This window comes from Choloepus didactylus, chromosome 6 (assembly GCF_015220235.1).
Source record: "Choloepus didactylus isolate mChoDid1 chromosome 6, mChoDid1.pri, whole genome shotgun sequence".
Lineage (NCBI taxonomy): Eukaryota > Metazoa > Chordata > Mammalia > Pilosa > Megalonychidae > Choloepus > Choloepus didactylus.
This window is the reverse complement of record NC_051312.1, coordinates 90656065-90680262: the sequence shown is the minus strand read 5'-3', so window position 1 is coordinate 90680262 and position 24198 is coordinate 90656065. Positions and strand designations below refer to the sequence as shown.

Genomic DNA, 24198 nt, shown 5'->3' with positions numbered 1-24198 from the left:
AAACCTTATTTTGTTTCATCTCTCTTCCCCCTTTTGGTCAAGAAGATTTTCTCAATCCCATGATGCCGGGTCCAGGCTCATCCCCAGGAATCATGTTCTGCATTACCAGGGGGATTCATACCCCTGGGAGTCATGTTCCACATAGCGGGGAGGGCAGTGTGTTTACCTGCCAAGTGGGGTTAGAGCCAGGCAGGCCACATCTGAGCAACAAAGAGGTTCTCTGGGGGAGACTCTTAAGTATGCCTGGCCTCTCCCTTGCAGTAACAAGCCTCATGAGGGAAAGCCCCCAGATCGAGGGCTGGGGTGAGGCAGTTTTTATAATAAATACTTAAACATTAAAACATATATAAAGATATGATTATAGTGTATATATTTTATGCATTGTTACTGTGTGCAGTAATATTCTTGGTTGAATGAAATGCTGTACAGTTTGGGTGTGGTTTTAGTTTAGGTTTGAAAATCATAACATTTCATCATGGTTTTACATATTTAGGGTAGAGGAAATTAAGTGTCAGGGTGTGTGTGTATGGGAGGTGGACAGTGATGTTAAGACATAGGAAAATATACTATGATGTAATTATTAAAATGAATGTTTTCAAGTTTGTGACACTGTTTATCCATGGCTGAACTTCTATTCTTAGAGACGTCAGACGTGAAGGAGAGATCTGGTTGTGATCTTTAGCAAATTACTTAACATCTGCAAAAAGGGGATTATAATAGTACTCACCTATGGAAAGGATTTAGAAGCATGGCTCATAATTACAGATAATTAGTAAGCATTATCTATTGTTATTTGTTTTTCTGCAAATATTTAAGTACCAGAAGGCATGGACTATATCTTGTTCACTGTCTTTAATACCTACCATATGCTAGATTATATAGACACAATCACTATTCATGGAGCTTTCAATCTGGTCTATGCATATCATTGTAGATGATAAATCAAGTTCATAATAAGGCCAATGAATATAGCCTTCATCCTTGCATAAGAAACTCATAGTTATTTATAAAACATGTACTTGCTGATTTTCTACAATGACAGTGTTGTTTTATTTGCTTGTTTAGGCTGAAATCCTGAGGGGGATGTTAAACCATTGGCCCCATGGTTGTGCAGCCTTTTTGCTTGTACTGCTGATAATTGAGACCTCTGTGATGCTTGGATGTCCTGGGAGTTGAAAGACCAGGTTTAAGTTCTGGTTTTGCTACTGGTTTTGTACGTGACACTCTGCAAGTTACTTCTTAACCTTGGCTGTAATTGAAGGGTTTGCACTGAACAGTTTCTAAGGTCTCTCCCAATGCTCATTGTGATTAATCAACTTCTCCAAATTATGTTTTGTTCTTGGTAGGGGGATTCTATTGTTCATATATATATTTACCTTAAAACTGAATATTGAAATATCAGTGTTGAGCTCATATTCCATGATTGTGTTTTGGTTTTATTTATAGATGCCAGAAGTGGGTGGAGAATTGTAGGAGAGCAGACTTAGAAGATAAAACACCTGATCAGCTAAATAAACATTATCGGTTATGTGCCAAACACTTTGAGACCTCTATGATCTGTAGAACTGTAAGTAATAGGAGGAATTGGTTTTTGTTCTTTCTCTCTTTCTCACTCACTCAGTGTCTGGTTGGAAATGTAAATATTTATATATTTATATATTAATGTTGGAAGGCATCCCTTTTTTAAAAGATGAAGACAGATTTGAACTGAATAGTGTCTATTTTCTTCTTAAAAACCTGATTTTTTTTTTTTACCTCCCTATTCCTAAAGCCCTGTTCCTCCCCACCAGAAGTAACCACTTTTAAACTTGTGTAGCCTCCAGAAAATTTGAGATGATTATGAAAGTGTAGGTTTACTTAAGGCAAATTTGGTGTTTTTATTTGGAGCAGTTTCTCTAGAGTTTTTTTATAAGTGAAATCTTCATCTAGGAATGGAGATCTTGTAATGTTTTTGTATATACTGTTAGAACCAATTACTAATTTTTATGGGCTAGATACCACATCAGGAAACAAACCATACAAGTAATGTGTAAAAACATCTCCATCAATAGTTTGCAGTTTCACAAGACTTGGGTCTCTCACTCTTACTACTATTAACTATGTGAGATTGGCCAAGTCACTTCCCTTCTTTGGGCCCCAGTTTCTAATGAGGACATTAGAACAAATAATTTCTGAGATCTAAGATTTTTAACCCTCTGTGATTCTGTTATTGCTGTGATAAATAAAAGGCACAAATAGGGCAGATTCCACTGAAATGAAGCAGACTTGAAACATTTTAATAGCTACTTAGGAAGCCAGTTTTGTTAAACAAATTATCTATTCTTGTTTAGATATAGCTAATGTATCATCTCAGATATTGGGATAGACATGAACTTATTTGTAGATGGTACAGTATATGTTATGCAGCAATTTATTTTGATATTTTTTTCAGATACATTTTGCAGAGGCATCAGAAAACTAAAGAATGATTGGGTTATTTTATTTCTCAAAATTAATTGAAGCAGATACTTGTGAAGTCATTGGGAGGTGAGCCAGTTCCGGTTCAACAGTTTACTCACGAATATTTGAGGGATATTTTTGCCTTGCTTTGTTAAGAGGGTAATAATGATCAACCAAAATAAGAATTTTATATGATTAAAGGCAAGCTACTTTTATGTTCTTGACATTAAGTAAAAAAAAAAAGAAAGAAAATCCCAAATTATTTTAATACACAAGCTATTTGCGTTTTTTCATTTTTATTTTAGTAATAAATATGTTCTCCTAGTTAGATAACTCTAACCTGATTAATAAGAAATTTAAAATATTGTTCACACTTGTATTCTTGTTTAATCGTAGTATAGAACAGAAAGATGATCTATTTTTACTTTTTAAAATTTTCAAATGATTTTTCAGTCTTGAATAAATTAATCTAAATGCAAGCAAAAGTTCTTTTTCACATATGTAGAAGAAGGTGCTGCTGTTGAAAAGCTGGATTATTTGAATATCTATATCCAAATGCATAAGTGATTTGGCTTCATTAGTTTGTCATTTAAGATCTTATCACTAAATATTCATGACTGATTTAACCAAAGCCAAATGTTTTATTATCTTTGATGCTAGAATAAGAGCACTGCTGAATGCTCAAACCTTAATTAAAGATTAAATCTTGATGCTGAGTTAAATACTCTCATGCAGATGAATTAAAGATAGCCTTTTTTGAGATGAAACTTAAATAAGGTTTGTAAAAGGTCACATGCTTTCCATTCATATATTCTATTTTTTGTCTTAGTGTCTTTGAGCTCTATTTGCAAGTAGCAAATTGATTTGATTTGAATTTTTAAGATTCAATTTAATGTTTTATGCCTTCCTTCCTTATTTAATAGTTGGTAAGATATCAAGAGTTGACTGTGTGCGTAGGGTGTGTTTGCTTATTTTGGAGGCATTTGCACAGTGGGAAAGATTGGAAGCTTTGGGTATTTATTTTTTTCCCTTCAGTGAGTGTGTCCCTGGCCAAACCCTGATTCAAACTCTCCAGTAGGCTCAGGATCATTGACTCAGAACTAGAAGCTTAGTATAATTAAGAAATCAGATTTTCTTTTTTGTTTTTTCTATGAGGCAGGGGATTGAATTAGAAAATATTGAATCTAAATAGAAATTCTTCACAAATGTAAATGTTTAACAACTCTTTGGGTAAACCCAAGATAATGTGTTCTATTTATAAATACATATTTTTCCTTCATATCTTCCCAGCATCCCTTCTCCAGGTGAAAAAATTTGGAGAGTTGTTATTCTTGCTTAGCACATTCTTTGAACACACTTTAATAGTCAGCTTTGAGACAATCACTGCTCCCAGCAAACTTTAAATGAAGTGTGCATAGTCTTTATCAATGAAGAAATTAAGGGTACTGGTTCTTTGGACTAGCTGGGGGAGTGTAGTAACAGTTATCCAACTATTATTCTCCCTCTTAAACTTCCTTTTCTTACATGACCTCCTCTGGGCTGGCTGTGGAAGACTGTCACCAACTAAGTATGCACCCAGCTTCTTGACAGGTTGGATTAGGTTAACAGGGATTAGGGTACAGAATGATCATCCTTTAGTGATAAGATCATTAGAACTAGAAGGGAATTTAGAAATACCTAGTTTAGTGTTTGCAAAAAGTATGGTTTTGTATGTCATTTATAGTAATGGAAGATGATTTGAGGTGGCTCATGAATCAATTTTTATTTTAGAAGTTTTGTAATAATGTGTTAATATTTAACATGGTCATCAAATCATTATTTTATGGTTTTATTGCTTAAACAATGTTAACTAAAAAAGTGACTGGATTGTATAAAAGTACAGATGATGGTATGACTGAAATGACAAGCATTATGATCATTAGTATGTGGATAATAATTTCATTTTGAAATTCAAAACTAGAAATTTTATTCAGAAGAGGAAAATGAGGCCCAAATTGGGAAAGTAATTTGACCAGGTATCATAGGAAGTCACCAGTAGAGTTTAGACTAATTCTTAGGTCTTCTGGGTCCCAGTCCAATATTCTTTTCTCTGTGCTTTGATGCATCTCAATAATATTATTAAAAGTGGCATGCTCAATAATATTATTAAAAGTGGCATGAATAGCAGATAAAGTAGGGAAGTATTACTATAGAACTTACAAGAGGGTAGATCATTTGGTGGATTTTTGTGCATGCTATAGATTTGGTGGGCTCATTGAAGAACAGAACAGATAAAGTACAGGGAGGCTGAAATAGAAATATGTATATATACAAATACAAATATATCCTTTATGCTTACCATCAGTTTAGTTCCTTAGTGTATAATGGTGAGATTGCTGGAATGGCAGATGCAAAAAGTTAAAAATAATTGGTGGATCTGAACTGACAATGTCAAATTCTCTAAGTCTCTACGTTTTAGAGCTGGGGTTAAAGGATTGCTGGGGAAATCATTAACATAGAATTTGATTTATGTGTAATATATTCCTAAGGACCATCTCGAAATTACTAACACCTTTTCTTTTTCAGAGTCCTTATAGGACAGTTCTTCGAGATAATGCTATACCAACAATATTTGATCTTACCAGTCATTTGAACAATCCACATAGTAGACACAGAAAACGAATAAAAGAATTGGTATGTCTATTTGTTTCAGTCCTTGCCTGCAATAATGCTATGAAATCAAATATAGATGTATTTATGTTAAAATTGATCCAAGTTATTCTCTCAAAATACAGACTTTCAAAGGTGGCATTATGGGAAATAAATGTTGTTGCTATCATTAATGTAACCTGGATATAAGATGGATAGTTTGTTTTAGTATTTAAATTGGAAAATCTCTCTCAGATTAGCCAGTTGATACTTGGGCCAAAGTGTGCTATTAATTACAGGTAAATAGCTTCTTCCCTTCCTGGGAAAAAAAGAAATACCACCTTTTCTTCTGTAGTGAGGAAAATGGAGCTGAGATATACTTACACAAAGGGATAAAGAAAGGGAAAGTATAAAAATTAAGAGACGGGGATAGTTTAAGAGATATGGATTCTATCACTACTGAGTACTAACAGATTTAGAAAAACGTTTTCAATCTCTGAATATGGCATCTTTATACATGTATTTCCATTTCTTTGATATCCTTCAGACCTAAGGACTGAAACTTACCTTTGTTTTATTGACCTTAGGTATACAAAATTAAATTACTCAGACTCCTCAGTTCATAGCTTTGTCATCATTGCCACCAGCAAGACCTTTTTTTGTTGGTTCATTTTTTTTCCCTCCTTCATCCACTATTACTGTTCTGTTCCCCTCCTCCCTGTTGGTGTCCATGTTCATGTATTTAATATATGTAATGTCAATCCACCTACATGTGCTTTTTTAAGAGAACATTTATCTAATTGTTTTCTCAAGTTCCTTGGAAATACTGTTAGGATCTTCATTATAATTGCTTTGAATTGACATCTTTATAATATTAATTTGTCCTATCTATAAATAGAAGGAGGCAATAAAATATCTAACAAGTACCGGCAGTCACTGACAAACCAGCTACTGGTTCTATGGAAAGACTGCTAAATAATTTTAGGAACATAGAAAGTAAAAAAATTTGAAAAATTTTCAGGTTTTTTATTGTTGTTCTTTAATATAGAGAGCACTTACAGTCTTCTTTAGATTACTTCCTGAGTATACTCCAGTTTTTGTTGGTATAGACTATATATTCTGATTGTTATTGTTTCCAGCAATTTTAAAGAACTTTGTAAAAATTAATCCTAATGGTCTACTAAATTTTCTGTGTGGCTGATTGTGTCATCTACAAATGAGGACAAATTGTCTCTTCTTCCAATCCATATAATTTCAATGATTTCTGTTGCCTGTCTTATTTTTTAGTCGGGATCCCTAGTAATGTCACACCTGGCATGCTTGCCTTGTTCCATTAAGTGTGATGTTTGCTAGTGGTTTTGTTAGATAGCTTTTATCAAATTAAGGAAATTCCCTTCTAGTTCTGGTTTTCAGAGATTTTTGAATTTGGCAGATGCTTTTATTGCATCTATTAAGTAGAAAAATTTAAAAGTTTACAATTTTTTTTTCTTCTTTAGTGAGGTGAATTACATTAATGGATTTTCTGATGTTAAACTATTTTTGCATTCCTGCAGTGAACCCTAATTGCAAAATATCTATTTATTTTCATCCATTATTGCATTCAGTTGGTAATATTTTATTTCAGATTTTGCATTTGTAATTATAAGTGAATTTTATGTTCTCTCCTTATATCGTAATGATATCAAGATTCTGCTAGCCTCATAAAATGAGTTGGATAGATTTCCTGTTTTTCCTTAATTTTTTGAGAAAACTTGTGTAAGGTAGATACTATCTGTGCCTTTTGCATTTTGGGGTTACAGAAGTATATGAACTTCATCTAGGATTTTCAAATGTTTGACTCTTCTCCTAAAATTATTTTAAGAGTCTTTTCACACACCAATCTTTAGTTTTGTCAATGATGGGTATACTTGTGAGCTATTTGTTGTTTTCTTCTTGATTTAATGGATTTACACTTTCGGCTCCCTTCTTAGCTTCTTGAGTGTTTAGCTTATATTTATGTGTATTCAAACCTATAAATTTCTTACTAAGTTTGTTTTTAGCTGTATCCTATAAGTTTAGATGTTTAGTGCTTTCATTGTTCAGCTATATGTTGTAATTTCTCTTATTTGTTTAATATATGGTTATTTTTGTTTCTAATTTCCAGAAATTTTTTTTGTTTAACAAACACTCCTTTCCCCTCTTCCTTTACTCATCCCCTTCCCCCAGTAACCTCTTACGGCTTTCTGTCTCTGCGAATGGTATTTCTAATCATCGTTTATAAGTGATACATAATTTTTGCTCTTAATGTGTCTTGTTTACGTCACTGAATATAATGTTTTTCCATGTTGAAGCATGTCTCAGAACTTCATTTTTACTTTTGGCTGAATAATATTCCATTGTGTACGTACCGCGTTTTGTTTATCCAGTCATTTGTTGATGGGCACTTGGGTTGTTTCTAGCTTTTGGCTATTGTGAATAGTCCTGCTATAAACATTAGTGTACCAGTCAGTATCTGGTTGTGACCCTGTTTTCACTGTATTTGAGTATTTACCTAGAAGTGATATAGCCCGGTAAATGCCAAGTCTGTATTTAACTTTTTAAGGAATCACCATGTCGCGTTCTACAGTGGTTGCGCCACTTTACATCACTGCCAACAATGAACTAGAGTTTCAGGATCTCTACATCCTCACCAGCACTTGCTGTTTTCTGTTTTTTTGTTTTTTGTTTATAAATTATAGCCATCCTTGAGGGTGTAAATTGGTATCTCATAGTAGTTTTCTAGATGTTTATTGATGTTGAGCATCTTTTCATGTGTTTATTGTCCAATTGTATATCTTCTTTGGAGAAAAGTCTATTCGAGTTCTTTGCTTATTTTTTTTTTTTTAATTTTTAATTAAATTTTATTGAGATTGTCCACATACTTTACAATTATCCAGAGATCCAAAGTGTACAATCAGGTGCCCATGGTACCATTATACATCCATCACCACAATTACTTTTTTTTTTTTCTCAATTTTTAGAACATTTTCATTACTCCAGAAAAGAAATAAAGACAAAAAAAGAAAAATCAAATCCTCCCATACCCCTAACTACCCCCCCTCCATTATTGACTCATAGTATTGGTATAGTACATTAGTTACTGTTGATGAAAGAATCTTAAAATACTACACTGTAGTACATAGTTTGCAGTAAGTATATTTTTCCCTATATACTCCTTTATTATTAACTTCTAGTTCTAGTGTCATGCATTTATTCTAGTTCATGAAAGAGATTTCTTATATTTGTACAGTTAATCGTGGATGTTGCCCACCACAAGATTCACTGTTTTATAGTTCCCATCTTTTAACCTCCAGCTTTCCTTCTGGTGACATACGTGACTTTAAGCTTCCCCTTTCCACCACATTCACACACCATTCAGCACTGTTTAGTTATTCTCACAATAACGTGCTACCATCACCTCTGTCCATTAACAAACACTTAATTCAACCTAGTTGAACATTCTGCTCATAATAAGCAACCACTCCCCATTCTTTAGCCTTGTTCTATATCCTGGTAACTTAATATTTCATGTCTATGAGTTTACATATTATAATTAGTTCATATCAGTGAGACCATGCAATATTTGTCCTTATTTGTCTGACTTATTTCACTCAATATTGTGTTCTCAAGGTTTCTTCATCAACCTTCTTTTATTTTAAGATGGTTTTGTTCACCCACCATACTTTCCATCCTAAATAAACAATCAATGGTTCCCTGTGTAGTCACATATTTATATATTCACCAGCATCATCACTGTCTATATAAGGACATCTCTGTTTCTTCCACAAGGAAGGAGGAAGAGTCAAAGAAGGTGGACAGACAAAAGAAAAAGAAAGAAAGAAAGAAAAAACATAACAGCTAAAAAGCAACAAAAAGAAAGATAGAATTAAAATAAAGTGCAATAAAAGAGCCAGACAACATCACCAATGCCAAGAGTCCCATACCCCTCCCTTATATCCCCCTCTTACAGGCATTTAGCTTTGGTATATTGCCTTTGTTACATTAAAGGGAGCATAAAACAATGTTTCTGTTAACTATAGTCTCTAGTTTGCATTGATTGTATTTTTTTTCCCAATCCATCCCATTTTTAACAGCTTGCAAGGTAGACATTCATTTGTTCTCCCTCATGTAAAAACATACTTGTACATTTTATCACAATTGTTGAGCATTCTAGGTTTCACTGAGTTCTACAGTCCCAGTCTTTGTTTTCCTTCTTTCCTTCTGGTGTCCCACATGCTCTTACCCTTCCTCTTTCAACCATACTCATAGTCATCTTTGTTCATGTACTTACATTGTTGTGCTACCGTCACCCAAAATTATGTTCCAAACCTCTCACTCTGTATTTTCCTATCTGTCTGTAGTCCTCCCTTCAGTATTTCCCGTAGAGCAAGTATCTTGTTCACAAACTCTCGTTGTCTGTTTGTCAGAGAATATTTTAAACTCTCCCTCATATTTGAAGGACTGTTTTGCTGGATATAGGATTCTTGGTTGGCGGTTTTTCTCTTTCAGTATCTTAAATATACCACTCCACTTCCTTTCTTGCCTCCATGGTTTCCACTGAGAAATCCGCACATAGTCTTATCAAGCTTCCTTTGTATGTGATGGATCACTTTTCTCTTATTGCTTTCAGGATTCTCTCTTTGTCTTTGACGTTTGATAATCTGATTATTAAGTGTCTTGGAGTAGGCCTATTCAGATCTATTCTGTTTGGGGTATGCTGTGCTTCTTTGATCTGTAATTTTATGTCTTTCATAAGAGATGGGAAATTTTCATTGATTATTTCCTTTTTTGTTGCTTCTGCCCCTTTTCCCTTCTTTTCTCCTTTTGGGACACCCATGATGCGTACATTCATGTGCTTCATGTTGTCATTTAATTCCCTGAGACGTTGCTCATATTTTTCCATTCTTTTCTCTGTCTGTCCTTTTGTGTGTAGGCTTTCAGGTGCCTTGTTCTCCAGTTCCTGAGTGTTTTCTTCTGCCTCTTGAGATCTGCTGTTGTATGTCTCCATTGTGTTTTTCATCTCTTGTGCTGTGCCTTTCATTTCCGTAGATCCTGCCAGTTGTTTTTTCAAACTTTCGATTTCTACTTTATGTTTGCCCAGTGTTTCCTTTATAGCCTTCGTCTCTTTTGCCATATCTTCCCTGAACTCGTTGATTTGGTTTTTTATTTGCTTTAGCATATTTCTTTGAAAATCTGTAATAGATTGTTTCATTGAAGTGAAACAATATCTCAACTGTATCTTGATTGAGGTGTAAATTTGTTCCTTTGAATGGGCCATATCTTTGTTTTTCCTAGTGTAGATTGTAGTTTTCTGTTGTCTTGGCATCTGGTTTCCTTGGCTATCTCAATCACATTTTCCCAGACCAGAACGGGTTCAGATGTCAGAATGGGGTTATATTCAGTTTCAAGTCTCCCTGTGGGTGTGTCTTAGAGATTGACAGATTTTCCTATGAGGTCTCTTGCCGCTGTGCTTTTGCTAACCTGCGCAGCAGGTGGTGCCTGTCAGCCTGTCGCTCCTGACTGGTGTAAGGAGCTGTGGCCCCTTTAGTTTCTGTTTTGGCTGTGTTCCCCAGGCTCTGGGGTTTGGTTCTGAAGGGAAGACTGGTAGTAGAGCTGAGCCCCACTTCCTTCCTGTTAGGGAAGATACACCCCCTAGGGAGTTATCATCTGCATTTGAATAGCTTCTTTGTCTCTCTGGCTCTTTTATCTCAACCCTTATCTGGGTCAAAGTGCTGCAAACTGAAAATGGCTGAGGCTCTCTCCACTGAGCCCCTCAGGTTGACAGAGAGAGAAAGGGACAGAAAGCCCCCTTTCAGAGCAGTTCCCAGCCCCCCAGTTTCACTTGTTGGCCAGAGGTAACACCTGGTCTTCTGGGTTCCCCCTCCTGGGACAGCGGAGTCTTCTGGTTCTTTAAGGTCAGTCGTCACTAAAAGTCTCTGTCTGCTTGTTAGAGGTTTGTAGCTTGGATTCAGCATTTCACATTTGTTAATTAAATTCCCAGTTGGAGTTGGGCTGAGCTATATTTGTTTGCTCAGAGAGTGCTGCTTTCTACCACAGCGAGGTTTTGTAGCTCAGCCTGCCATGGGGGAAGGGGGCTCCTGGCACGGTTCCGCAGTTTTTACTTACAGGTTCTATGCTGCGATCTCAGGCATTCTTCCCAATCCAGGTTGGTGCACAATGTGTGGAGAGTCACGGTTGTCCCTCAACAATTATTCCAAATTATTTACTAGTTGTTCCTGGTTATTAGTTGTTCCAGGGGACTAACTAAATTCCCCTTCTCTTCATGCCACCATCTTAGCTCCTCTGTCCCTCTGCCTGATTTTTAATTGGATTGTTCATTGTTTTTTTTTTTTAATTGGGTTGAATTTTAGGAGTTCTTTTAATCCAATATATGGTTTGAAACTATTTTTTTCTCTTCTGTAAGCTGTCTTTTCGATTTCTTAATAATTTCCTTAGATGCAAAATGTTTATCTGTTGTTTCTTTTGTCACTTGTGCTTTTGGTGTCATATCTAAGAATCCATTGCCAAATCCCAGATCATAAAGATTTGTTCTTATTTTTAATCTTCTAAGATTTTTATAGTTTTAGCCTTTATGTTTAGGTCCTTGATCCTTTTTGAGTTGATTTGTGTATATGATGTGAGATAGGGGTCTAACTTCATTTTTCTGCATGTGTATATCCAGTTTTCCAATACTACTTGTCAAATAGACTATTCCTTCCTCACTGCTTGTGCGTAACATCCTTGTCAAAAATCAACTGGCCACAGATGTGTGAGTCTATTTCTGGACTTTCAATTCTGTTCCACTGATCTGCTTGTCTGTCTTTGTGCCAGCACCACGCTTTTTGTTGTTGTTGTTGTTATTGTTTTATTTTACACACTTTTGATTACTGTCGCTTTGTAATACAATTTTTAATGCAATTTTATTGAGATATAGTCACATGCTAATCATCCAAAGTGTACAATCAGTGGTTCATGGTATCATCATATAGTTGTTCATTCATCACCACATGTAATATAATTTGAAATAAGGAATTGTGAATCTTCCAACCCTATTTTTTTCAACATTGTTTTGGCTTTTTGGGGCTCCTTGCAGTTCGATATAAATTTGAGGATCAACTTTTCCATTTCTGCAAAGAAAGGCTGCTGGAATTTTAATAGGGATTGTATTAAATTTGTAAATTGCTTTGGGTAATATTGACATAATAACAATGTTAACTCTTCCAATCTATGAACATGGAATGTCTTGCCATTAATATAGGTGTCTGTATTAGTTAGGGTTCTCTAGGGAAACAGAATCAACAAGAGATATCTATAAATATAACATTTTATAAAAGTGTCTCATGCAGTTGTGGGTATGCATGACTTCAGATTCTGTAGGGCAGGCAGCGAACTGGCAACTTCGATGAATGTGTTCAGTGAACTCCTCAGGAATGAATTGGCAACTTCGAGGAACTCCTCCTGAAAAGTTTTGCTGGTCAGCTGAAGAAGTGAAGGTCCTCTATCTGTTTCTCTTAAAAGTCTTCAACTGATTGGATTAAATCCAGCTGATTGCATTCTCTCATTGTGGAAGACACGCCCTTCATTGATGTAGTCAATCACAACTGCAGCCAATTGACTGATGATGTAATAAACCAGCCTTCTGGTTTATTAACCAGCCACATATGTCCTTGCAGTAATGGTTAGGCCAGTACTTGCTTGACCAGTCACCTGTCCAAGTTGACACATGAACCTAACCATCACAGTGTCTAATTTCTTTTGGCAGTGTTTTGTAGTATTCATTATACAGCTCTTTTGTATCCTTAGTTAAATTTATTCTGAAGTAGTTTGTTCTTTTTGATGATTTTGTAAATGGAATTGTTTTCTTCATTTCCTTTTTGGATTGCTTATTGGTAGTGTATAGGATCATAATTGTTGTTTGTGTGTTGATCTTGTACTCTGGCACTTTGCTGAATTCATTTATTTAGTCTAATAGTTTTTTGTGGATTCCTTTGGGTTTTCTATATGTAAGATCATATCTGCAATAGAGATAGTTTTGGTTATTTCTTTCCAATTTGGATACTTTTACTTCTTTTTCTTGCCTGTTTACTCTGGCAAGAATTTATAGTACAATATTGAACTGCACTGGTGAAAGCGGGTATCCTTGTCTCATTCCTGATCTTAGGGGAAAAGCTTTAAGTGTTTCACCATTGAGTATGATGTTAGTGTGTTTTCATAAATGGCCTTTATCATGTTGAGAAAGTTCTCTTCTCATACTTTTCTGAATTTTTTTATCGAATGCCTTTTCTGCATCTATTGAGATAATTGTGTGGATGTTTTCCTTTGTTCTGTTTGTGTCATATATTACATTGATTGATTTTCATGTATGTACCACCCTCACATTCCTGGGATGGATCCCACTAGTCATGGTGTATAATCTTTTTAATATGTTGTTGGATTTGGTTTGCTATTTTTTTTTTGAGGTTTTGCATCTATATTCATAACAGAAATTGGTCTGTAATTTTCTTATGATGTGTTTACTAACCTTAGGTATCAGAGTAATACTGGTCTCATAGAATGAATTATGTAGTGTTCCTTCCTCTTGAATTCTTTGGAAGAGTTTGAGAAGGATTGGTGTTAATTCTTCTTCAGATGTTTGATAGAATTCACCAGTGAAGCTATCTGATCCTTTATTTATTTATTTGTATCTTTTTAACCACTTTGTATTTTTTATTTCAAATGTTATTAAGTGATGCATGGATGATATTCATAGTCTATGTGATGTTTATTCTTTTAAGTTCTTTTGAGCCGTTGTTGCTATTGAAGTCTGCCAGACTGGTCCTTGATCCTTTTTAGGGATCTTCTTTTTCTCCCTCAAAGCTTTTAGAATTTTTTTATATTTGACATTTTAAATTTGACTAAACTGTATCTACATGTGAGTTTTTTCCTTATCTGGCCTATTTTCAGCATTTTATGAGAACTTTCATTCTGACAACTCATATTGCAAGTCCTGAGAAAGTTTCTTCATGCCTTCTTCCCCTCCATTTATTTATTTATTTATTTTTTCTTGGGAGTTCTCATGGATGACTGCTGACACATACACACTTCTTCTGTATCAGCTTCTTTCCTAGTAATATATACCAGGGGCAACAGGTTCAACCACTTTCCATCCTGTACCTACTAATTTCTCTGTACTCTTCCTCTCAGGAAACCTTAAATACCTCACAGCAGCACACTCTTACAGAGCCACCATCCATGTTGCAGTTGGGCAGTCCACAGGATAAGGAGGGAATGTTCTGGCTTGGCCAGCCTGCTGATGTGTCTTATTATAGCACAATGCCCAGTACTGCCCAGCAGGCATCATGCTGTCTACAGCTGTTACTGGCACTGCTGCTTTCCTATCACAGAATAGTAATGGGGTGAGCTGTGATCTAAGCATTATAGAGGCTTGGAGGGAGAGAAAATCACACAACTGGAAAGTTCTTCCTCAGTCTATTTCTATAAGGAGCACTTGGCCCTCTCTCATGCTAAGCTGCCATTTCTCTTCCAATACTGGTACCTATCACCTTCTGCTTCCCTGAGATTTCACATAGCTTTAGGTTCTGGGATTTAGCAGCCTCCCTCTTGTGTGGCATCTTCAGGGTATGATTTGACTCCAAATGCCATAGTGTACTTTTATGCCTTTTATTAGCCAATTAATGCTTGTTACCTTAAGTTATGATGATTTAGGTATAAAGTAAATTAAATAATATATTCTTTCCCCTCTAGGATTTTATTATAAAATTAGAGTCATTAGCAAATTATTATTCTGGTTTTCCTGTCATCAGTCTGTTTGAAGAATGTATTCCATATAAAGTTTTTATACTCTTGAAAGAAAGAATTACATTTGCCTCAAAATGTGCTTTTGACTTTGAGTCTAAGATGATATGCTAGAGGTCACTTTTCTTAAAGATGGTTTGTCTTTTCTTTCTTTTTTTTTTGTCATATAGAGTGAAGATGAAATCAGGACATTGAAACAGAAAAAAAGTAAGTGATAGTGTTAATGACTACTTCTGAATGCCTTTTTAAAGGCCTTGATCTGGTAAGGACAAATATGTTTTATCTCTAAAACCTACCTTGAGAATAGATGTAAGTGTGTGGTAGGCTTTCTCCCGTGGTCTGGAATCATCAGTGAGACAAATCCTAGTTCAGTTTATCTTTACTGAGTGCCATTGTGCCGTACGCTGTGCCATGGACAGGCTTCTCAGAGGTCACTCCTCCCGTTCCCCTCTAGCTGCTCTCAGTGTGGTAGGGGTGGTGGGTACACAGACTGAGTGTCCAGTGCGGGGAAGGAAGGGCACTAGTGAGGGCAGGAACAGAATCTCTGTCCACTTAATTTGTGGTGCAGAAGTCCTTGGTAAATGTTTGAGGAATAAATGCTGTGAGAGCACTTACAGTGGTCCCAAACCTTCCCACCAGTGCTGAAATCTCAGTTATGTCGCCAAAGGATGAGGGCTTGTTTTTGTTCTTGTCAGTGGTTACTATTACTCCTTCTCCTCTTCTCCCTCCTTCTATTGCTATTGTTATTGTTATAACCTAATCATTTATTGAGTGCTTACTGTGTGCCAAGTCATTATTTATTCTAAGTGCTTTACTTACATTAATTCACTTAATTCTCACAATAGCCCTGAAGTGAGTACTATTATCTTCTCCATTTGTAGATGAGGAAACACAGACTCAGGCAAAGAAAGTTGGCGAAGGTATTCTAGGCAGAAGCAGAGTGGCATGAAACAGATTGCCAGGTTTGGGGAACTACAATCAATCACTTTGGTGTTATTGGAACTTCTTATAACTTATGATGGCTAGAAAATGAGCCTGAAGGGGACCATATGGGCCAGAACTTGCAGGGTCTTGAGCTTTTGGAAATAAGGAACCACTAAGAAGGAGGTTTGTAAGTAGGTGATGACATGGGCTTGATTTTTAGGTTACACATTCAGTGTTAGATTAGAAAAAGTGACTCTGGAGGCAGGGAGGCCAGTTAGGCTGTCAGCAGACCAAACACGAGTTGAAAGGCCTTGAATTAAGTTAGTGGTAGTGAGGATGAAGAAGAGGGGATGGATTTAGTGAATTGAAGTCACTTGTATATCCATAAGTCTTAGGTATGCAAGGATGCCCAGACTTAATGTTATTTTATATTCTTTATTCCAAAATGAGCATAGTTTAGAAAAAATAAAAACAATGGAATTGGTACTTGTTAATTGGAAGTGGAGAAGTAATGGAGGAGAGAGGGAAGAAAGGGAGGAGGGAGACAGAGGGAGACAGGCATCCAGGATAACCTCCTACTTTCTGGCTTGGGAAAATCCCCATGCTTACTAGAGATAGCTTGCCCCTGACTCAGGCTAAGTCCACTCTTTAGGACTTGCCTCACAAACTTAGAAAAAGTGGTGATAAAAACTACTATTGGCTGAATGCTAACTACGCCAGGCACATACTAAGAGTTCTATGTATGAGATTGCATTTAATCCTTCAGAGTCTTTGTGCACCCTAACAAAATAAATAAAAAATTTAATTATTTTCAATTTTTTTAATTCAAGAATACCACAATTCTTTTCAAATTACCTTTTTTTTTAAAAAAAAAAAAAGAAAGAAAAGCAACTGGACCCTTTCTTCAAAGAAAACTCTACTCCAAAGCTCTGTAGCAGAGTTTCTGAACTTCAGCACTGTGGGCATTTTAGACTGGAGAATTCTTTGTTGAGGGAAAGGTCCTGTGCATTATAGGGTGTTTAGCAGCAACCTGCCCTCTACCCACTAGATGCCAGTAGCACACCATCCACCAAAAATGTCTCCAGCTGTTGCCAAGGGTCCCTAGGGGGAAAAAATCATCCCCCAGTTGAGAACTACTGCTCCACAGTATATGATGAACAGTGCCATCTTAGATGAGGAGGGGTAGGAGAAGGATGCTTCCTGGCCTTGCTGAAACCTGGATAAGCTCTGAAGAGTCTTGGGATGCCTAGAAGCATGGTTTACACTGGCTACAGTCAGATTAGATTTTGCTTTGTTTCCTGGACGTCTTGCTTGCCTCTCTCCCCTTGTGCTTTTGCTAGAGTTCTTCCTGCCAACTGAAGTGCCCTCATGACCACCTTATTGTTATCAAATGCAACTTCTTTGTTCTGATTTTTTTCCATTTTTTCCCTCATGATACTGCACAATTCTTGGTGGCCTTCTCCTAGCCCTTAGGTTCTAAGTTCTGTGATTTCTCAGATTTGGATTCTAGTTCCTGGGCTACCACTGACCTCTATAGTTGTGGGTAGGACACTTTACCTTTCAAGGCCTCAGTTTTCTATCCAAAGAAGAAATTATTAGGCTAAGATTTGTAATATTCCAGCCCTAAAAATTACATGAATCTGCTTTATATTATATTGCTTTTTTTCAAAGCATTTTATATCATGTAAGAGAAGAGAGAGAGCAAGTAAAGCACAATCAACATTCACAGGCAGTTTTACAAAGCATACAGTTGGTGTTAATACATACACCTCCATGAACAGATTTCTTAGTACACTGCTAAAATAAGACTCTGTAGATGTTTTATCATTATACATGATAATTTTGCCCTCATATTTTGTCTACAAACCAAACTGGAAAGATTTCTCAGTATCACTTTGATTCTATTATTTTTAGTATAAGAAGCTAATTGGAAGTATGAAAAAAAAAAAAAAAACACAAAAAGCTTCCCAACAATGAACTTCTCCTGAAATGAAAATTTTGGAAACCTCCTTTTTAAATGGTAATAAGTATGTGCTTCATATATTGTTAGGAGAGTGCAAATTAAAAATGTTGATGTGGAAAGGCCAGCCAGGATTGGCAGAGCAGCAAACACTTGCAGTCTGAGCTCCTAAGTAATATCCCTGACTCACAAATTTAAAGTGGAGGGAAGTTAAGAGGTAAAAGACACTCATTTCTACCTGGTTATAAATCTTCCCATGACTATTTATGGCCAGCAATGAGAATGCATCTTTTATCAAAAAAGCTGTTAAGGGAGCTTTTACTCATCAGTTTACTGTTAATAGAGAAAAGAGGCCAAAGAAAACTTAAAAGAACCCTCACTGAAAAAACTCTGTAAACACTTTCCAGAGGCAGAAAAAAAAAATTAATAGACAAAAAAATAATAATAATAAGCCTTACTCAGAGTAATTAACTCAAAGCTACTCCTTTATAAGATCAAAACAGAAATGGTAAATTTAAACAGTAAATAAATCTTAAGATTATACATTTAGTTAAATTATCACATATTTAAAAAGAAAGACCTAATACTTGAGTATTAGAATAAGCTTTGGACACATCCTTTCTCACCATTTAAAGTAGGACTATATTTGATATTTGATTACTTAGGTGTTCTGAAACTTCTAAATATGCTTATAAAATGCATTAAAAGAGCTAAGTATCTTAAAGAAAAAAAAAAAAAGTATCTCAGCATCTGTAAGGCCTGCTAATAAGTAGGAACCTTTCAGAAGATGAAAGTCCCTGAAAATACTTCAGAAATTTCAGATGCAAACTTTAAATTTAACAGTCAAAAATTATCATCACTCTAAGCAAGTAAACAATTTTTAGAACAAATCGGGATTTCTCTAAGACTTGATGGCAAATGAATAAAATAGAATGAGCTACAGGGCAAGATTGTTTGTAAATATGAAAAAACACAGAATGCTTGGAATTAATTGAGGACTTGTAAAAATACTTGAGTAGTAAAAGGATAAAGTAGTCAAAAGAAAATTATTTGTTAAAGAGATTACATGCTAAAGGAGACTTCCTACCTTCCATTCATACTTTGTGTATATAAAATTTACACTCGTATTTTGCCTAAGCTTTCCTACCCACCTCCCACAACAAAAATTAAGTTATCTTGGGAAATTAAGGCTCACACACCTGAATGTTTGTATAAATACTTACAGGCAAATTTTAACAAGTTTTAAAATCCTCAGTAATTCCCCATTACAAATCAAAGAAGACAGCTAATCAGATTAAAAAAATTTGGCATACAATCAATGTAAATAAAAAGAATTCTTAGAAATTTCTAGATATTGTCTATATTTGGGTAGGACTTTGTTTACTGAGTAGTTACTGAGCAGTTAGTCACTTCTTTGTCCAAAACGTTTATTTGCGTTTTCCGATGCACTGTCTAAAGTTTTTAATAATGAAGCTACAATTGTCACGTTTATTTAGTAAATATTTATTTAATTTTACAAGCCACTAGTCTGGTAGTTATAAAATAGCTTTGGCTTGGTAAGGACCAAAGTCCTACCCAAATATTGGTTTTTATAACTATGTCCTCTCCCCTATAAAAGTGTTACTTAATGGTTTGATAGAAATGGCATGGGTCTTGGAGCTAGACAAACTTGGATTTGAATTTCACCTCCAACCCTCTAACTGTATCTGTAACCTTGGACAAGTTATTTACCGTCCTCATTTGTCAGTGGGGTTGATACTGCCTGCCTGAAGAAAGAGTAATGTGACGCATATAAAATGATTAGCACAGTGCCTCTATAAATATTAGTTCCCTTCCTCTTTATTTTTTCTTGAGGGCATGGACCATCTGTTATTATTCTGTATAATATATGAAGTGCCTTGTTGTTAAGTCTTATAAGAAATTGTTCCTATCTTAACCGCATTTATATGTAGTGTTAAAATAGGTATCTGTTGATGATGTTTGTCTCCCCACTAGAGTGTGAGTGTCTTATTTTAATCTCTGTATCCTAGTCTCCGGCCCAGTAGGTGTGCCCAGGTAATGCTGAATGAATGAGTTTGTGGATTTTAAATATTTGGTTAGTCAAAAATTTAATGTTTTTTGTTTTGTATGGTTCCTCATTAGTCTGTTTATAAAAGTAATCCTTTTTTTTCTAGTTGATGAAACTTCTGAACAGGAACAAAAACATAAAGAAACAAACAACAGCAGTGCTCAGAACCCAAATATAGAAGAAGGGGGTGAAGAACAGGATGAAGATATTTTACCTTTAACCCTTGAAGAAAAGGAAAACAAAGAATACCTAAAATCTTTATTTGAAATTTTGATTCTTATGGGAAAACAAAACATACCTTTGGATGGGCATGAGGCTGATGAACTCCCAGAAGGTCTCTTTACGCCTGATAACTTTCAAGCATTGCTGGAGTGCCGAATAAATTCTGGTGAAGAGGTTCTGAGAAAGCGCTTTGAGACAACAGCAGTTAACACGTTGTTCTGTTCGAAAACACAGCAGAAACAGATGCTAGAGATATGTGAGAGCTGCATTCGGGAGGAAACTCTCAGGGAAGTGAGAGACTCACACTTCTTTTCCATTATCACTGATGATGTGGTGGACATAGCAGGGGAAGAGCACCTGCCAGTGTTGGTGAGGTTTGTGGATGAATCACATAACCTGAGAGAGGAATTTGTGGGCTTCCTGCCTTATGAAGCTGATGCAGAAATTTTGGCTGTGAAATTTCACACTACAATAACTGAGAAGTGGGGGCTGAACATGGAGTACTGTCGTGGACAGGCTTACATTGTGTCCAGTGGATTTTCTTCCAAGATGAAAGTTGTTGCTTCGAGACTTCTAGAGAAATATCCCCAAGCTATCTATACACTCTGCTCTTCCTGTGCCTTAAATATGTGGTTAGCAAAATCGGTGCCTGTTACGGGAGTATCTGTTGCATTGGGAACGATTGAGGAAGTTTCTGCTTTTTTCCATCGATCACCACAACTACTTTTAGAACTTGACCGTGTAATTTCAGTCCTTTTTCAGAGTAATGAAGAAAGGGGTAATGAACTGAAGGAAATTTGCCATTCTCAATGGACAGGAAGGCATGATGCTTTTGAAATTTTAGTGGAACTCCTGCAAGCACTTGTTTTATGTTTAGATGGTATAAATAGTGACACAAATATTAGATGGAATAACTGCATAGCTGGCCGAGCATTTGTACTCTGTAGTGCAGTAACAGATTTTGATTTCATTGTTACCATTGTTGTTCTTAAGAATGTCCTATCTTTTACAAGAGCCTTTGGGAAAAATCTCCAGGGGCAAACCTCTGATGTCTTCTTTGCAGCCAGCAGCTTGACTGCAGTGCTACATTCACTAAATGAAGTGATGGAAAACATTGAAGTTTATCATGAATTTTGGTTTGAGGAAGCCACAAATTTGGCAACCAAACTTGATATTCACATGAAACTCCCTGGCAAATTCCGCAGAGCTCAGCAAGGTAACCTGGAGTCTCAGTTAACCTCTGAGAGTTACTATAAAGAAACCCTAAGTGTTCCAACAGTGGAGCACATTATTCAGGAACTTAAAGATATATTCTCAGAACAGCACCTCAAAGCTCTTAAATGCTTATCTCTGGTACCCTCTGTCATGGGACAGCTCAAATTCAATACGTCGGAGGAACACCATGCTGACATGTACAGAAGTGACTTACCCAATCCTGACACACTCTCAGCCGAGCTTCATTGTTGGAGAATCAAGTGGAAACACAGAGGGAAAGATATAGAGCTTCCATCCACCATTTATGAAGCCCTCCATCTGCCTGACATCAAGTTTTTTCCTAATGTTTATGCTTTGTTGAAGGTCTTATGCATTCTTCCTGTGATGAAGGTTGAGAATGAACGCTATGAAAATGGACGAAAGCGTCTCAAAGCATACCTGAGGAACACTTTGACAGACCAAAGGTCAAGTAACTTGGCTTTGCTTAACATAAATTTTGATATAAAACATGATCTGGATTTGATGGTGGACACATATATCAAACTCTATACAACTAAGTCAGAGCTTCCCACAGGTAATTCAGAAACCATTGAAAATACTTGAGACTTTTAAAATAGGTTTTCTCTTATATTTGGAGGAAGAGCTGTGAGGTGTATGTAGGCTGCTTAATCACTGACTATCTTTGCCTATAGGTCTCCCATTGAATACATTTGTTATTAATAATCTACCTATTTAAAGGGCCCCCATTTGAACTCTCATGCTTTGAAGACCTGTCTGTTCTTGCAGAAGGTAGCATTGAAAGTGCCACGTTTCATTTCTGTGTGCTCTCCATTAGTGGCACTCTGGAATTATTTTAGTTAAGTCATTTTAGACACGACATTAATCATCACTGTGGCTCCAATTGTCAAGTTACCAGTCCAGTTATCAGTACTTTGAAGAAATAAATTTTGACGAGGTATGGAAGGAAGGAATGCATTTTGTAAAGTGTTACAATGAGGTTCACTATTGACCTTTAACTAGAAAGACTTTAAAGTATGTTGTTAAAATTTATGTTGGACAGTTAAGGGAATTACCAGAGAGTGAGAGAAACTGAGCTCGCCAAGCAAGGATTTCAGCGTAGATTTTGTCTTTATCAAATGAACCTAAAGGAACAAGTTACAGTTCGAATGCCTTTTTCTACATCTGGTTATTGCTGTTTACATTCCTTTATTGAGCCCATGCTTTCATAAGCTGTTTAGCAGGTATGTGTTGAACATTTCTGTTTCATGGTCAAGATAGAATCAGAGGCCATGGATACTGACCACTGATTTGTCTGATTTCTTCTATCTATTTCCATGACTATGTCTACTGCCTCATCTTGATTATCAGCAGAACCTGGAAAGCCTACAAAAATAAGTGTTTTGTGGTTTATCTAGGAATAATACAGAAAATATTGCTATTATTTTTGGTGAAGAAAATCAATTTTGTACAGTTTATTTCAATCTAAATAAAATGTGAATTTTGTTTAAAGTTTGGGTAACTTGTTTTTGGTGGAGACAGAACATTTTTGTGGTATATTCTCTTTTCAAAAATATTTGATTATCAACTTTGCAATTATTCAAGATGAACTTTTATTTCTTTTTCATATGTGGATATAGAAAAAGACATTTTATTTAAAGAGTTATTAAATGTAAAATTTATCTAACTGATGCTTTTACAATATACTGTATGGCCCCTGAAATTTTCAGGGTTTGTGTTATTGTTGTTGGCTAAAGTGTAAATGAATTAATATAATTACAGAGATATCATTGAATTATTTTACGTTGGAGCACAGTTAGTGTCATTTGAGCTTTAGAAAGCAGAATGTGGTGCATTTGCTGTTGTGCTGAATCTTGGTGGTACCCATGCAGGTTATAAAAGGAACAGCTCATCTTACAGCCAGAGCTCTGAGAGGTGCCTCTGTTTTTGTTTTTGTTTTTGTTTTTGTTTTTGTTTTTAATTCAGTTTTATTGAGATATATTCATATACCATGCAGTCATCCACAGTGTACAATCACCTGTTCACAGTACCATCATAGTTGTGCATTCATCACCACAATTTTTGAGCATTTTCCTTACTCCAAAAAAGAAAAAAAAATAAGAATAAAAATAAAAGTAAAAAGGAACACCCATAGCTTTCCATCTCCCTCTTCCTCCCCTATTTTTCATTTAATTTTTGTTCCCATTTTTCTACTCATCCATCCATACACTGGATAAAGGGAGTGTGAGCCACAAGGCTTTCACAATCACACTGTCACACCATGTAAGCTACATAGTCAGACAGTCGTCTTCAAGAATCAAGGCTACTGGGTTGCAGTTTGACAGTTTCAGGTATTTCCTTCTAGCTATTCCAATACACTAAAAACTAAAAAGGGATATCTATATAGCACATAAGAATAACCTCCAAAATGACCTTTCAACTCCATTTGAAATCTCTCAGCCACTGAAACTTTATTTTGTTTCATTTCACTTCCCCCTTTTGATCCAGAAGGCTTTCTCAAACCCATGATGCCGGGTCCAGGCTCATCCCCAGGAGTCATGTCCTGCGTGGCCAGGGAGATTTACACCCCTGGTAGTCATGTCCCATGTAGGGGGGAGGGCAGTGAGTTCACCTGCCGAGTAGGCTTAGAGAGAGAGAGGCCACATCTGAGCAACAAAGAGATTGTCTGGGGGAGTCGCTTAGATTCCTCTGTTCTTAGCAAGAAAGAACTGAGCAGATCTTGAGGGCAGGAATACAGTGAAGGGGAGAGTGATGGTTAGGTTCATGTGTCAACCTGGCCAGGTGATAGTGCCTGGCTGTTTGGTCAAGCAAGCACTGGCCTGACAATTGCTGTGAGGACATTTGTGGCTGGTTAATAAACCAACAGGCTGGTTTGTTAAATCATCAGTCAATTGGCTGCAGCTGTGACTGA

General features: G+C 36.1%; 1 protein-coding gene across 1 annotated transcript in view; it reads left to right on the top strand.

The window, feature by feature from the left end:
* Positions 1-23287, top strand: part of THAP12 (THAP domain containing 12) — a 32331-nt gene extending 9044 nt beyond the window's left edge. The window contains exons 2-5 of the mRNA XM_037840737.1: positions 1447-1567; positions 5005-5112; positions 15051-15087; positions 19939-23287. Of these exons, the coding sequence (XP_037696665.1) occupies positions 1447-1567; positions 5005-5112; positions 15051-15087; positions 19939-21872 (2200 nt within the window). The 3' untranslated portion in view covers positions 21873-23287. The remainder of the gene's footprint in view (positions 1-1446; positions 1568-5004; positions 5113-15050; positions 15088-19938) is intronic.
* The last annotated feature ends 911 nt before the right edge of the window (positions 23288-24198 follow it).